Raw genomic sequence first — 16241 nt, forward strand, 5'->3', positions numbered from 1 at the left:
GCACAATGAACATGAATGGATGCAAGTGATCAGACAGGATGCTTATGAATGTGTCACCTGTCACAACTTTATCTAGACTTATGAGGGGTCTCATATCACTCCAACTACACATTCCCCACACCATTATAGAGCCTGCACCAGCGTGAGCAGTCCCCTGCTGAAATGCAGGCTCCCTGGATTCATGGGATTCATGAGGTTGCCTCCATCCCCGTACACATCCATACAATTTGAAAAGACTCGTTCAACCAGGCAACGTGTTTCCACTCATCGACAGTCCAATGTTGGTGTTGACAGGCCCAGGGGAGGTGTAATGCTTTGTGTCATGCAGTCATTGAGGGTACAAGAGTAGGCCTTCAGCTCTGAAATCCCATATTGATGACTTTTCATTGAATGGTTCGTACAGTGACACTTGATGGCCCATTGAAATTTGCAGCAATCTGCAGAAGGGTTGCACTTCTTTCACATTGAATGATTTTCTTCAGTTGTCATTGGTCCTGTACTTGCAGGACCTTTTTCTGACTGCAGCAATATCAGAGATTTGATGTTTTCTTGGATTCCTGCTGTGTCCCATCACTTGTGCACAGACTACAACACCACATTAAAACTCACATCTTGACAACCTGCTATTGTAGCAGCAGTGACCGATCTAACAACTGTGCCAGACACTTGTTGTCTTATATAGGTGTTGCTGATCACAGCACCATATTCTGCCTTTTTATATGTCTCGGTATTTGAATACGTATGCTTATACCAGTTTCTTTGGCGCTTCGGTGTATATACGCTCAAAATAAGATCAAGAGGAGAACTATGTAGATACATCAAAAAAAAGTTTGGTATACTTTTCTGTTGATTAGTAGAAACTTAATTTGTTAATAGCTTGTACTGTGAAAGGTTGAGCTTTATGGCTGGGCCAATACACAATGGGAGGTTAGCTTACCCCTGCTGTTCTGTTCAAATCGGTATGAGCTGAAATAGTAACACAGTTCTTTTCTGATGATTTAAATATCAAAAAAACTTCATCAAATTTGATGACTTTGTCAGTATGTGGTTAAAATATTTTAAGTTATCTGTTCATAAACCTTCATACTTACATACATAATGTTCAGGTCAGTGTGAGCTGACGTTAGTATGATTCCCCTAAAGTAAAATACTTTCTGGTTGTCTCACATTTGATAGTAGTAATGACTTTCATTGTTCATACTTACTCTCAACATTCAACAAGTCAACAGAGGCTGTTTTTCCAACAATGGACTTGTCATTATGACTAGTCAACTGTTCAAATTATCTATTGTTTGTGCTCTGTGCTCTGTCTGAATTGTGACATCATGGTGGTTACGTCATTGACTGGTGTTAAGTTGGAAGAATTAGTAAATAGCTCAACAGAAAAAGGATCACTTTGCAAGTTCAAAGATCATGTCAGTAATGCATCTGAAAGCAAGTGTTCTGATGACATTGACCACAGCCTTCTACTTCTAAAAACAGGAACGCAGATTGGCAGTTACAACCACCATCGCAAAACAGCCGTCTACCATTACCAGGTATGCAAACAGCAGAATACGTGATGTAAAAAGTTCATTTGAAGTATTATTTTCTACAGCACTTCAGAATGAAATAATATAGATGTCAAATGTTGAGGGCAATGAGTTTATGGTAAACAGTGGAAAAACATTGATAATTCTCATTTTCACACATACTTAGGACTCCTATTTCTGGTGGATGTATATCGCTCACATGGGGAATCTACAAAAAGCTTGTGGGATAAAGATACCGGCCGACCAGAACATATTTCGAGCAACCATGACCCAAGAAACATTATTTAAAATATTGCGTGTATTGCAATTTGATAAGAAATCCACAAGAGAGGAAAGATGACATACTGATTAACTCGCCACAACTCACAGTAGCTGGGAAAAGTGGTTAGAAGTCCTCACTAAAATGTATAATCTAGGGGGAAATGTGACAGTCATTGAGCAGCAGGCAGCATTTAGAAGCCACTGTCCATTCAAGCAGTACATTCCAAGCAAACTGCCAAAATATGGGATCAAGATATGAACTCGTGTGTGACAGCAAATCTTCATACAAACAGAAAGCCAAAAACTGTACAGGAGAGGAGAACAGAGAAGCACCAGAAAAAAAATCAGTGAATGAGAGTGGTTACTGGTCTTATCTCTGACTTGTGTGGCCATAATGTAACATAAGACAATTTTTTTACTTCTTTTTTTGTCGTAAAATTTGGGACAGGAAAGGTAACTGACAATGTTAGGAACCATACGTAAAAATAAGCCAGAGCTTCCACAAAATATGAACGACAAGGAGACCGATAGCTCTTCGTTTTACTACGGCTACAAGGCCACAACCCAGTGTCTGCACTACTGCTACATTCTTATCTCAGGCATACATTCCTCAACAATTTATATCTTGTTGACCCGATCACTAACTTTTTAACACACAACTCCTCTTCCCTCTCTTACATTCACCCTGCTTGTGTGGAGACATACATCTCTATCATTTTTTCCACAACATCTGCTACACAACTATGAATATAAACAGCTACCTGTACATTCCCGTAGTATCTACAATAACATAACTGTCAGCAGTTCCACTCTGCACAATACAAAAACCACTGACACATGTACTTTTCTCTACACCTGGTCTGGCCCCTATGGCTTCAGAATAACTCCTCCCAATGGGGTAGACACTATTGCACTTAAATCACCCATGTTGCTATCCAGACACATTTTGGTACAGCTCACTCCACAGCTACTTCAGACTCCATAATCTCAAATGGTATTGGAGCTGATACTACTTCGTTATGTGCTTCACATCAATAATGACAGCACTCAGCGCATTGAGCCAACTCTATTAGTTATATTAATTTTCACACTTGCAAGATTGTCTCACCAGGCATCAAAGTCTGGCCTACTTCCACCCTGGAACTGACAGTTTTAACTACAGCAATAGTAGTTGGACCAATTGCTGGGAGGGTAAACTAGAAACGGGCCTGTATCCTTCAACACCTTTTAATCCCTTCTCCGTTCTGTCTTTCTCTGCCAACAGTATTCCCTTTCTTTCCATCCAGTCCAAAATCTTCCTATTCTTCATCTCCCGAGGCCCATTTTTAATCCACTATGTGTGAAATCCTTTGTGTCACTTCTCCACATACTCTGGAGTAACTCCATTGCAAAAATCTCCTTCATACAGTCTGCACTTAATCTCTTAGACAATTATAAGTTGTCTGTTAATAGCCTATCTACCCTGCCTTTCATGATTTCCAATATTACGTCTCTCACAACCCCTCGTGGTACTAAAAAATCCCACTCCCAGTGGTACTATCCATGACCTTATTATCTTTCTATCAGTGACACAACAAGGACATTGAAACATACTGCTATCCCAAAATGCATATTTCTTGCAATTCTCAAACTCTGGCATCCTGCCAACTGACCATATCATAATACTTTTTACTGCAACTTAACTACTCTGTCAGAGTAGCTGCTCGTCATTATTACTAAACACACTAAAACACTGAATACTCGTCAACAGCACTCAGCTTCACCTCCTATATAACCACGCACAGTTAACAACTTATACAGGGTGATACAGCTGCCCCTACCAATTTCATTTTATGCTTTAAAAAAAAAAAAAAATGCGAGATTTGAGATTTTCATGTTCCCTCGCTCATTATGCACAAATTATTAAACATGAGTTAGTTGCCCATATTAACAAGGCAAAAACCAACAATCATAGTTAAACATCCTCAGAACACTGTCCAAGTTTGCCTGTCACATACTGAACTCACTAAAAAAATTTACACATTTGGCAAATAACCCACAGTCTCTCCACGATTGTCACAGTAAAAAAAGTAAATGAAAAGGCTGCACTTATCCCCGACAACGCAGTAGTCGAGCCATCTTTTTCATCCACCAAAGGTAGCTGTAGGCATTTTCGATCCCACTGCTGACATCACATGAAGTGATCCGAGGGTGTAGGACCACTTCTGAGCAGGGTTGTGTCATGGCAGTGCACTTAAGTCATAAGAACAGGTTGTTGTTAGCTCAGGCAGACAACATCAGTAAGTTAAAACATTTTATTAACGCTTACTTGTCTACACTGGTAATGTCTCGATGGAAGCAATAACCACACACTATCGAGCACATCGAGTGGTGGCATGTGGCAGCAGTGAACTGACAACTACTGCACTGTAACATAAGAGCCCTGCAATTCTGACTCCAGTGGCTTATGCAGCGGTATGTGGCTCTGTTAGTGGGAAACAGCTGCCCACAGACAGAGCCAGGGGAGCTGAAGACTTTAGAGTTTCTTGCACGGAATGCCAGTCTGGTGGAAACTGCCTCAGTGAGTGGCAGCGTGTAGTGCCTGAGCACCTGCACGAGCAAGTCTAACTGCTGCCCTGCAGGACACGAGTGTGGCAGCTGCTGGAAGTTTACCACGTTGCAGCCCACTGGCATCCCACAGCCGAGGAGGAGGAGGAACCGACACTAATAGGTGGTTCAGCAGTGGAAGCTCAAACTCTTAGTGGCTGTGCGCTGTCCCACAGTGGCTGGTTGCCCGGCGTGGCACTCCCATCTCTGCTGGTGCTGCTTAACATCTAATCCCTGTTCTCAAATTAATGATTATTTATACTTACATCCAGTCTACTTCTGCCGACATGCTGTTTCCAATTGCACTCGGTACAACAAATCTGTGTCCTGTGTGTGTGTGTGTGTGTGTGTGTGTGTGTGTGTGTGTGTGTGTGTGTGTGTGTGTGTGTGTGTGAGAGAGAGAGAGAGAGAGAGAGAGAGAGAGAGAGAGAGAGAGAGAGAGACACAATGGAATGCTTCACCCTTTGAGAGTCCCTTTTTATCACTATAGTTTCAGTGTTATAGTAGCTGACCTTGTCTGTCTCATGCTGTCTGGGCAGCCTCCAATGCTGCAATTGAAATGACGACACGAAGCATCCTGCCTTCTGCTACTGAAGCCAAACTGCTAGGTTTCACGACACCCCGAAAAAAAAAAAAGAAAGAAAAAGAAAACAGTGGCGGTATTACAACTTGTATAGTGTTTGGGAGTTTTATATTGTTTGTGCATGTAACCTGGTATGGACAGATGCATCATTTCTGCAGTGTGGGATGGCAATAGCAGTTTTTCACACTTTGTGGTATCTGCTGATTTGGTAGTTTGTCATATGCAGTCTTGTCCCAGCTCCGAAATGCATCATGCACTATAGAACAGAAAGTTCTGTGATGTGTGATACTGTGTCATGGCAACAAGAGAAGAAGCTGGACTCACATTAAAACTCTTCTGTCATTCATATCATACAGACTGCACGTATTAGCACGAATTGTTGTTCAGTGTTTTCTGACTGTAACCAAAGAATCAAATATGACAGTTTCTCGAGAAGTAGTGAATAGATGATGTGTGTTTCACAGCACCGAAAATGAACAAGTGCCCAGAGTTCTTAAGGTATGCAATTTAGAGCCCATTTTTACCAGACTTTTTTGCTTCAAATGATCACTCGTCACAACCCCGAATACTGACTATTCCTCCTGGGACGCCTATATAACATGCTTTATGAGGACGGGACACAGGCTACAAGGATTATATTTTTTCAGGATAGTATTTACAGGCCTTCTGTAAGTGAATTTATTTGGTGTGCTACTTCATTTTTACAATTTTTTCCTGTCCAAATGCTGTAACTTCACTCTGATACAGTTTTCATGTTGTAAGTTTCTTCAGTACAAGGTCTTTGTCATTAGCTATAAATGAGTTAGGTAGAGGACAGATAATGTTGGCATTTATATTAGAATTTATAACTTTATTATCGGTCATGTTTCCTCCAGTATTTTCACAATTAAATCTTAAATTCTGAGCAAGCTGAGTATTTTTGTATATTTTGCATAACATTAAAAAAAACACTTTACATCAGCAGCTAAAAAAAAGTTCTGCCTTAACTAAATAATGGATCAATCAAACACTTGTTGCAATAACCAGACTATAAAGGATAAACATTTCAGATAAAATTGATGTACACAATACAGTCAAGGCAGCAAAATACTGAAGCAATGAACAGTTCAAATGCACAAGATACAGCTGTGCTGTGGCTTAATACAGTACCACACAAATGAGATGGAGAAAAAAGTAAGTACTATCATTTTACTTCAAACTATTAAAGCCACAGCTTCTATGTATTTCAATGAAGAGGTGGCTGATATGTGTGTTATATCAGCACCAGAAAAGTACAGTAATAATTTTTATAATAACGGAGAGAGAAAACTACCATTTTTTCTGGTAGATGATGCTGGAAGAACAGAAAGAAGTAACAAGAGACTGCAAATTGTGTGGCCGTTGGATAATTGAAAGGAATTATATAACTGTACATTGTGATCAGATAGAACAAAACTGGTGGTAGGGCAACAATGTATGTATCACTGGCTCAATTCAACATGAACATTAATTATGTTGGCTCTTAAAAGAGGCCCAGATTCATCTAAAAAATTAGATAATCTTTTCTCAGTCATAACACTAGTATGCCTACACATATGCTCTGCTAAATATTAAATGCATTACAGGAAAATGCTTTTGACACAAATGAGTTTCCAAGCCTCGTGGGCAGACGAGGACATGTTTTTGTACCTTGGAAGATGATGATAATAATCATAGTTTTAACTGGCCCCCTGTCTTTCCCTATGACAGCTCTGGTTTCACTGTATCACAGTAAGAAATCCTCACAGCAGCGATAAAATACTACTTTTCTTAGGCTGTTAACAGTTTGTCGAACACACATTGAAATAAAACTCAGTCGAATACTTTAAGATAATAAAGAGATCTTTAGATGGAAAGAATAAAAATAAAATAAACTTTTATTAAAAAAAACTGCAGCTGCATTCCTTCACAGAATTACCCAGGGTGTGGAAGCATATTTCATGTTAAGGACTTTGTGAATAATTAAGTTATAGGTATTTACTTTTTTGATTTACAGGACCACAGATGGTCAGGTTTTAGGCTTTGAATGGGTTGCTCAGTAGAGCACCCTGACTGAAAGCTTTGGTTCTGAAGGAATATCATGACAATGTAGAGACTGAAACGTAACCAAATAAGCTAACAAATAAAAGATGATTTTTTTTAATTATAAAAACATTCACAAGTTCAACATAACCATAATTCTCATCGTACAAAAATGTGGACACAGCAGTTTTCACTATCCTCAAGTGAACATCTACCATATTGTACTTCACATTCTTATGTGAAATCTAGAGATTTCCTGTATGATGTAACCAACAGGAGAAGGAAATTGATTTTTGAATCATGATGTCTGCCCGATACTCTCATTACATTGGAATGCTATCAAACATCACAAAAACTGTACCCTTATTATATTCAATGTGATTTTTTTCTTTCAAAGCCACTCAGTTCATTAAGAAGAGGGTACACACAGTTTTGTGCTCTATTTACACTGCTCCTTTTGTTTTCAAGAGTTAAAAAGTTAAAAAAGAAACGCACATATTCTTGTCTTCATCAATTCAGTATTCAGACACACACGGTATATTACAGAATAGCATCTCCACAACACAACTGTCCACTCATGGTTCAGTCAGTCCCGTGACTTCACATTTTTATCACTACTTCGTAACACTTTGGAAGCTTACAAAACTTATTTGTTAAAATATTCCCAAAGTCACCTTTCCCTTAATGTCATTCAATATGAATAACAGTCTTAATAACCAATTAAATCATCTCTTCACTAAAATATCAACAGGAGAATGTTCCAAACTCTGAAAATTCTACTTCACAGCTCTGGTCCAACATTTTAACCTGTGGGGAAAAATGAAAACACAATTATAAATGCTACCACTGACAACTACATAATACTAATAACAAGACTTACAGCAAAAATATTTATTTCAGAACCAGATACTTCTGGCAAGATTAACTTCAAAAGAGGAAGTGAACTTATAAATGAAAGCATAGTATTCATTCAGAAAAGTCTAATGTCTTCCAATTGGTTAATATCTAACCTAAATATGCATGGTGACTGGCAACAGTATAACAACACATAACATGTCAACACACATCAATTTGATAATAAAATTCTAACCACCACTCCTCCTCCTCCTCCTCCTCCTCCTCCTCCTCCTCCTCCTCCTCCCTCCAGAATCAGTTTGTTACCTCTTCCCAGACAAAGGATGCAATCAGTCTGTCTTCTTCATCCACAATTTGAGGCTGTTTACTAGTATGAATCATTTCTCACCTCTCAACAGCTACAGCATTTTCCGACTAGAGATATGAGAGATCTGGTGCATCAAAACTAGTACAGATTCGGATCCTATCTCAAATCTTAAAGTGCCATAGAAGTTGTAGAAACATTCTTCCATGGATTTCCCATTTGATGCAGGTAAAAATGTTGATGGTAACAGATGTCCTTAACTCATCAGAAAGAGTTCCATGCTGCACACAATACCACCTTTCTCCAATTTCATAACTTGTACTCTCTAAACACTCTCTTCCATTAACAAGATTTTTCTTCAACAGTACTTAATTGCAACATAGATCAGTGCACACACTCCAAAAGCCACTGCACAGGCCACAGCAAAGAGTACTTCAGACAAAAATTAACGAATTTCTCCCCTACTCCATTTGTGGATTGAGCAAGGGGAAAACATCCGTCTGTATGCCTCTGTATATGCTGTAATATCTCTTATTGTATTCTCATTGTCCCTGTACAATGATGGTGGCGAAATTATCTCACAGTCCTCCTCAAACACCAGTGCACTAAATTTGCCCAGCAATGATTTATAACAACATGGCCATTCTTTCTAATTCAAATTAGTTTTAAAGTTTACTGTTGTTATACATACTGTTGTCCCTTATGCTTTACTTGTATTTCATGCTGGCAATTGTAGTAGACACCTTCTTTAAATTTACAGCACTGTTCACAGTTTTGTTCCCACTTCCCCTGCTATTTTATGTTTTAACTCTTTCTTACACTACTTTCTCATTTTATCTGCAATAACCAAAGTTTATTTCTAGTTTTAGATGCCAACCTTCTAACAGATTCAGGAAACCTCTGTTCCACAACTTTATTGATTTCCATCAAAGCAAAAGCTCCATTTGGTGTCCGTACATTGTGCTCTCCCAGCCACTATTAGTTTTCTTGACCTCAGAACCACTTCCCTTGACTTTCTTCAGTAAAGTCTAAAGTATCTTGCTATTGCAACTACCTACTTTCCAAAGGTCTTACTTTTTTCGAACCCCCCGCCCCCCCCCCCCTTTTTCATATTTCTATAACACTTTCACCTGGCTGACGCCATTAGACTCTCCCAATGTGCCTCACTCCAGTTGCGCTGCAGCACTGCAGGAAGAAGTGGCAGTACGAGTATGGGCTGTATTTGTGTGCTGTGATGGAGAATGAACATTTACAGGTTATTTCATAATGAGAGTAGGGAGATCTTGTTTGACTGTTACCACTCTTAGCTCACAAAAAATTCTGGCACAAAATTACCAAACAAAAAAATGAAAGACAAAATATAGGTAAGGAGACAAAGGGGAATAAATATGCTAGTAATTCAAAATAACAATACAGTCACAGTCAGTAATGAAAATGGCTATGACTAAAAATATAATAAAAATACAGAACTTTAAATTTATTAGAATCAGTAAGTGTTACTTTTTTGTTACCTGAAATAAATAAATTAGCATCCTAAAGAGTCAGTCCTTATAATTGCTCTCTGTAGAGTGGGTTGACACCTTTTATTGGCAGTGGGTGAGCTTCTGTATTGTAGACCCACTCATTAAGTGAAATCAAACTGTCATCACTGAACAGCAAGTACAGGTACTGAAACAAAAACACATCACACTGACAACACGTATGGCAATCATCACCTGGTGTAGTATCTTTTGTTGCAATTGACAGTAGTACACTTTTGGAAGAAAATAAGGAACAGCTATGAACAACAGGTATTTCCTAACCAGTCTCGCAATCTGTAAGTTAATGACAATTAGTATAGAATGATCAGTGAAAAACAATAACAGTGGAATACACACAACAGGATACATAATATTATAACAAAGGCAAATTATTACTTAGCAAAGGTAATGTTGCCACCACTTCTACACACAAATAGTTGCATTTGCAATGAAACTTCTGAATAGAAAAATACTTGGATTGGAGAATGATAGTACCGGTGGAGATGGCATCAAATTATTAAATGCCATTGTGCAATCCTCAATATTGGAAAATGCACCAAGAATTTGCTATTCTCAGTAGTTAACTATTATACTCCCAAGCTCTTCAGAAACGGCCAGACAGACAATACATGATGGACTCTTATGATGCCTGTAAAGATTCTGTGGTAGTCTACCTTAGGCTCCTTGAAATGACATACACTGTTTTCAAATACTGCATAATGAAAGGGTAGGCTTCCGGTGTGTCCGAAAGCAGTTTTCAATTGGGGAGAGAGCTGGTGATTTTGCGGCAACACGGCGATAACTGTGACTTGCAGCCAATCTTCCATGTGGTGATTTAAAGGCTTTGACTTATTGCTGCTGTTGTAATAACATCTTTTCCTTTTGATTATTAAATGGGCCCTTCAAATCTCTTCCCAAGGCACTTAATTTGTGCAAAGGGTCAAACCGACATTATTTCATTAAACCTCAAACTTGTTTCTTCATGTAAACGTTTCTGCTGTTAGCTGGGAGTTTTACTTATAACTTAAAGTTCAGTATTTTTATTTTCTTTACTGGTTAAGATTAGGGCCCACACTTTATGACACACTATTTTGGTCACAGTACCTGTCTGCAACTCAACAGGATGCCTCAACAATGAATAACATTCTACCCTTTTCCTAATATAGTTGATATTCCTACCTGGAGTTTCCATTGTTTGATTCTGTTGATTTGTAAATTAGTCATGGACATCAACAGTTTCCATATCCATTATTGATTGTAATTCCTAATTATATGAGACAATAATCAAAAGTTTTTTCGTAGAAATGTAGAAGAAGATTTGTGTGAAAATGCAGCTGGCAGCTCCCTACTTGGTTTGCATTTGCAGCCTTGATAGTTCAGTCAGATGTGTGATTTTCTACCTCAAGCATGCAGAAAACCTGACAGTTATCAAGTGGCATTATGAAACAAATGTACCACCTCTTGATTGAGTTTGCTCCTATTCTTACTCACATAAGCTCTCAAAGCAAGATAACAGGAATTTTAGTGTTCTAAGCCCTATCAACAACAAGGTCGAGCTCTGTGAATGAAATAAATCACGTTCTTTTGAAATGATCACCACCACCATTCACCTTAAGCAGTTAAGGGTAAGGAAGTAGGCTTGCCCCACTCTCAAGGTTGATTTCAACCAGGCTATTTCCAGCTCATGTGCCCATCCATGGGCAATTATGGGCAAACTGCTAACGTGCGGCCAGTCAAGAGCACAGGTGATAGCTATGTGACTGTACAGGGCACCTGCAGGCAGAGGTGGCACACCAGAAGAGTGCAAGCAATGAAGTTGCCTGGCGAGTGGCCTCTACTATCTGCACCTGCACTTGGGCCAGCATTAACCACTTCATCACCCTCCTTAGTCATAACACACAAATGGAACACCAAAATAATAATTGAAAGTTCTTAAGTAAATTTAAATTTCTGCTCTGTTTTACATTTAGCATCCCTACACTGTGACATGAGGTGAAACACTGCATTGCTAAAATGTCATCATCAGGAACAAGTAAAGGCAGTTGAGCACAAAATTTCCTGTGAGGGTGGTGTGGTGTTCAGTTGTCCACAAACAGTAAAAGTACTCCCCCCTTCTGCTATATCATTGGCTCCCAAAAAATTACTGATTTTTTTCCACAGCTCTGAAACAGTAGATTATGTAACATGTGATAGCCACAAGAAAACTTGCAAATTAATTATCAGGCAAAGTTCAATTTAAATCTATTGTCATTTCACCGATTCCATTTATAATATTATTTTTGCCACCAATTATGTTAATTAAAGGTTATAGTTGATTGAAGATAATACTACAGTTTGATAAGTCAAAAAATCTATGAGCTAACTGGCAGAATAATAAAAAAAAAGACATAAAACATTTTCATTCAAATGTTGGCCTAACCACTGTTACATTCTGATGTACTTTTGTTACTTTATTTTTTCTGTACAATGTGATGTGTGGCACTAATTAATGCACTAATTAATTCACTAATTAATAATCATGTAATTTACTACCATTTTTAATATGACACATTTGTCTACAACAGGATTCACATTTTGAACGTGTAATAGTATATATTTTTCTAAATTTCTATACAGTAACATTTTTTTATAAGCCATATTTTAGTAAAATCTTGCAATTCATTCAAAACAGTCAAATTCAAGCTAGCCCATTTCCACAGTATTGCATAATTTATAAAACAACAGTGCATTCTTAGACGAGGCTTTATGACACACCATTTAAGCCTCAAAGTCTGCATTGCATGACCAGAAATCACCGAAGCAACAACTATGTCAGTTGGTACAGGAAAGTTCACCAAAGTTGGTGTGGTAGAAGTAACTGCTCATAAAATGTACCTCATCTGACTTGGGTCTCGTCTGACTTCTGTCTCGTGTCCTGCATGTGTCATTTATTAACTCAATGACAAAATCTTTTAATTACTTCACACTACAAATCTGCATTTGACTGATGACTGTAATTAATTTTGACAAGGGCTGACTGCTGCAATAACAATACAAAGTAGCAACAGGTAGTGCTAACTACTGTGAGCATACTTTCACTATGCAATCTCATTTACTTGTGGTATTTTTTGCTCAACCTGAAAAACAATGTATTATCCTGGTGAAATTATGCCCTAACCCAACTTAGTGACCATTCTTGTGACTTATGTTGACTGTTCTTTTGCCACACTAAAGAAACTGCTTGTTATTTCACAGAGGGTAAGTCTGCAGCACTAAAACGGGATATAAAGAACTGTATGTTATATGCAGTAAGTAACATTCCTTTACCTGCATTCAAAAGAAGTACAAAACCTGAACTGATTATCAACTGTTAATATTTCAAAAGCATTGTCAAAAGTGATTAATATCCAACATTACATACTGTATGAGCTACATTATTGGAAATATACTTCCGTCGGCAACAGTTTCGGCCAGTTAAAGATCAAGAGAAGATAGACCAGCTATTTAGGACAACAAAGTGGGGAAAATGAATTAGTTAAGAGCTGCACACCACACTATAACACCACATCTCAGAATGTATATCACTGGGTGTGCATTCTCACACAGATTTACTGGTCATGCTTGCATAAACTGAAGTTAGATTTGAGAGAATACAATGTTCAGTCAGTCCCCATCTCTTCACAACACTCTGACAATACACCATTCAGCCCTTTGTCATCACTGATGTAAAATTACCAGGAAACCTTAGTGGCCAGTAAACGCATAATACCTCACTGTGGAGACAAGTGGCAAAAGGTGACTGCTACAGATCTCCAGATATTTGTGTGAGAATACAGCCTATCATGCATTCTTTCAGTACTCTCTCAGTCAGAGTCTCTCAAACTCTTTGCATCACCTGTTCATGCCTCTTTCTCATCCATGATGTTTTACTATCACACAATATTCAAATGCACACAATTCACATTGAAGGAACAGTCAGCTGTTTTATCAGTTTCGCCTTCACTTGGAGGATTCTTTGCTTCCCGATATACATCCTTCCACTTTATTTTACAAAGCCTTGCAAGTACATAACTGAGTGATGTAGGTGACATAAAATGTGAAGAGGAGACATCTATGTTCCTGTATAACATTCTGTACAGAGATACTGAATTTCAAAACTGTGAGGTCATTCAAACCACATCCTGGCTGACTCAGTTAACTTTAACATCTTGTTTTTGAAGCTGCCATAGCTTGTTCACAAGTCGTGATGCTGTTGATTTTTTTATTCTAGCAGTTTCTCAACTGGCCTCCCCAAAGGTAAATACAGACATACTATTGGTAACACTACCACTTTTCATCACTGTGACCTTTGACACTACACAATCATTGAATACTCATCCAGCCCCTTTCCCCGTTCGCATTCCAGCACTACACAGCCATCATTCACCACCACACCAAATCTTTTTATTTCTCTCCTTTTCCATTACTTCCCCCACCCCTCCCTTCCCCACCTTTCCACTGTCCTCCATCTAACATGCAGCACTTCACTGTATGCCACCCTCATGATACTATCTGTCCCCCTCCCAACCCAGTTGACACTCCCATCATGGGGGGGAGGGTGCACACGTGTATTGTTGACGAAGGCCTTAATGGCTGAAGGCTTTAACTGTGAGAGTCTTTTTGATGTGCCTATCTGCAACACAGTGTCTCCACTATGTGGGAGTAGCAACTTTCCTTCTCATAATATTGTTACATTCCATCCTGGATTTTCCATTGCTTAAACCAGTATTTTGTTTTTTCACAGCCTTGGAGAAATTAAGCACAAAGTAGCTGAGGAATTACTATGAGCAAAATTTATAATAAGATTTCAAATTTTGTATAACCTGTATATTTCTTAAGTACCTTCAATGTTTCTGCTAGGAAGAAGCTTTGCTGCACATCATCCTTTGGAGGATCATCAAGATAAACATTTTTTAGGCCTGTATAGCCACCAGGAACTCTGCAGTGTTTCTCCAGTGCCTAAATAAAACAACAAAGACACAAAATTACAACAATAAACAACATAATGCATTTCTTTGATACAAAACAGCATTAACATCTGTACATGTGGTCGTTATTCTGGTGTCTTCTATTCACAATATTCACTAATTATGATGATAACAGAAATTTGATTTTGGGATAAATTATTTGGAATCCATATACAGTCATCACCAGGCAAGTCTGGTTAAAACGTTTAAAAACTAACTGCTGATAGAAAAAAAAAAATCACTAAATTACAAACATGATAATACATGCACAACAGAAAAAATCACAATAAACCAGGGTAAACTGACAACTGCATTTTGTCAGAAAACGAAAAGCTGTGTTAGAAAATGGCATACTGCATTTCACATGTCATTAGTGCCCTACCTTAACATTTTTCTCACAGGGGTAACTGTCCTACATAAAGAATGGTAATGTGACTTCTAAAAGTTGTCCAGAAAGGGAAGTTATAAATTACAGAAAATATTCTTGAAGCACTATACAGTGCATAGCTATTCATAATGAAAAAGTATATTTCAGGATTTTATTTCTTACTGACAAAAGACAGATATACTCCAACATTGTATGTATGTATTTATTAAACCGCAGACCTGGAAATGGCGGAAAGGCTTCGTCCTGCCACAGCCCTCAGTGGTTCACAACCCCACAACAGGCCACAGCAATCCACCCACCTCACTGCCGCCCCACACTGAACCCAGGGTTATTGTGCGGTTTGGCCTCCAGCTAGGTTTTGAGGTTTCCTGCACAGGCGTCAAGACGTTGTGTCACCATGTCGATGCAACTACGGCTTTCTCATGGCTTTACTGGACACATCCACTGTTTCTCAGCCCATGCACACATTTTTGGCTACAGATGTCTCTCAGCACAGTCTTGGTGTGGTTTTGGTGCACAAATATGCGGACAATTCTAAATGACCCATTGCTTATGCTTCTAAGACTAACTCCTGCTCAACAGTGGTACTCTCACATTGAAAAGGAGGCTTTAGTATTTGTGTTTGACCTTGACAAGTTTCACATCTTCCTGAATGGTTCCAAGTACAATTTAATAATGGATCACACACCATTCATTGCTCTTTTTCTTTGGCTTCCATGCCAGACAAGGCAGTGCATCGTTTGCACCCGTGGGCTCTCTTCCTCTGTTGTTGTCATTATCAAATCCATTACCAGCAAATGGCATAACATATCAATGGTGATGCCATATCTTGCCTTCCTCTCTTTTGTGTGGCACAGGTGTCCAGAAAAACCCTTAGATCAGGGGTAGGCAGGAATCCTGCACGTGCACGGTGCACTTGCTCATGTGCAGTTACCAGGTGTTCTGCGTGCACACAGGGGCAAGCTGGCCACCCGCTTCTCTCCCCTCCCCACCATACCGTCTCTCCGCTTCTTCCTCTGTAATGCGTTTTGCTTCCTAGCTTGCTTTATTGAATGAAGGAATAAGGTTAGTAGGAGTGCTTGAAAGAAATCATGGTTTGAAAGAGTACCTATTACCTACGATACGTTTTATTTAATTATCACAGGTGGGTTTACAATATGTTTAATGTCTGAAACAAAATTTCTACA

General features: G+C 38.7%; 1 protein-coding gene across 2 annotated transcripts in view; it reads right to left on the minus strand.

The window, feature by feature from the left end:
- Positions 1 to 5791: 5791 nt before the first annotated feature.
- The window catches only part of LOC126281481 (mannosyl-oligosaccharide alpha-1,2-mannosidase IA), a 713290-nt gene continuing 702840 nt past the window's right edge, over positions 5792 to 16241 (minus strand). For both annotated transcript variants that reach the window (XM_049980490.1, XM_049980482.1), the window contains 3 exons: positions 14542 to 14658; positions 9673 to 9829; positions 5792 to 7809 (listed from right to left, as the gene is read on the minus strand). In XM_049980490.1, the coding sequence (XP_049836447.1) occupies positions 9710 to 9829; positions 14542 to 14658 (237 nt within the window). In that variant the 3' untranslated portion in view covers positions 5792 to 7809; positions 9673 to 9709. The remainder of the gene's footprint in view (positions 7810 to 9672; positions 9830 to 14541; positions 14659 to 16241) is intronic.

The sequence above is a fragment of the Schistocerca gregaria genome, chromosome 1, assembly GCF_023897955.1.
Source record: "Schistocerca gregaria isolate iqSchGreg1 chromosome 1, iqSchGreg1.2, whole genome shotgun sequence".
In the NCBI taxonomy this organism is placed as follows: domain Eukaryota; kingdom Metazoa; phylum Arthropoda; class Insecta; order Orthoptera; family Acrididae; genus Schistocerca; species Schistocerca gregaria.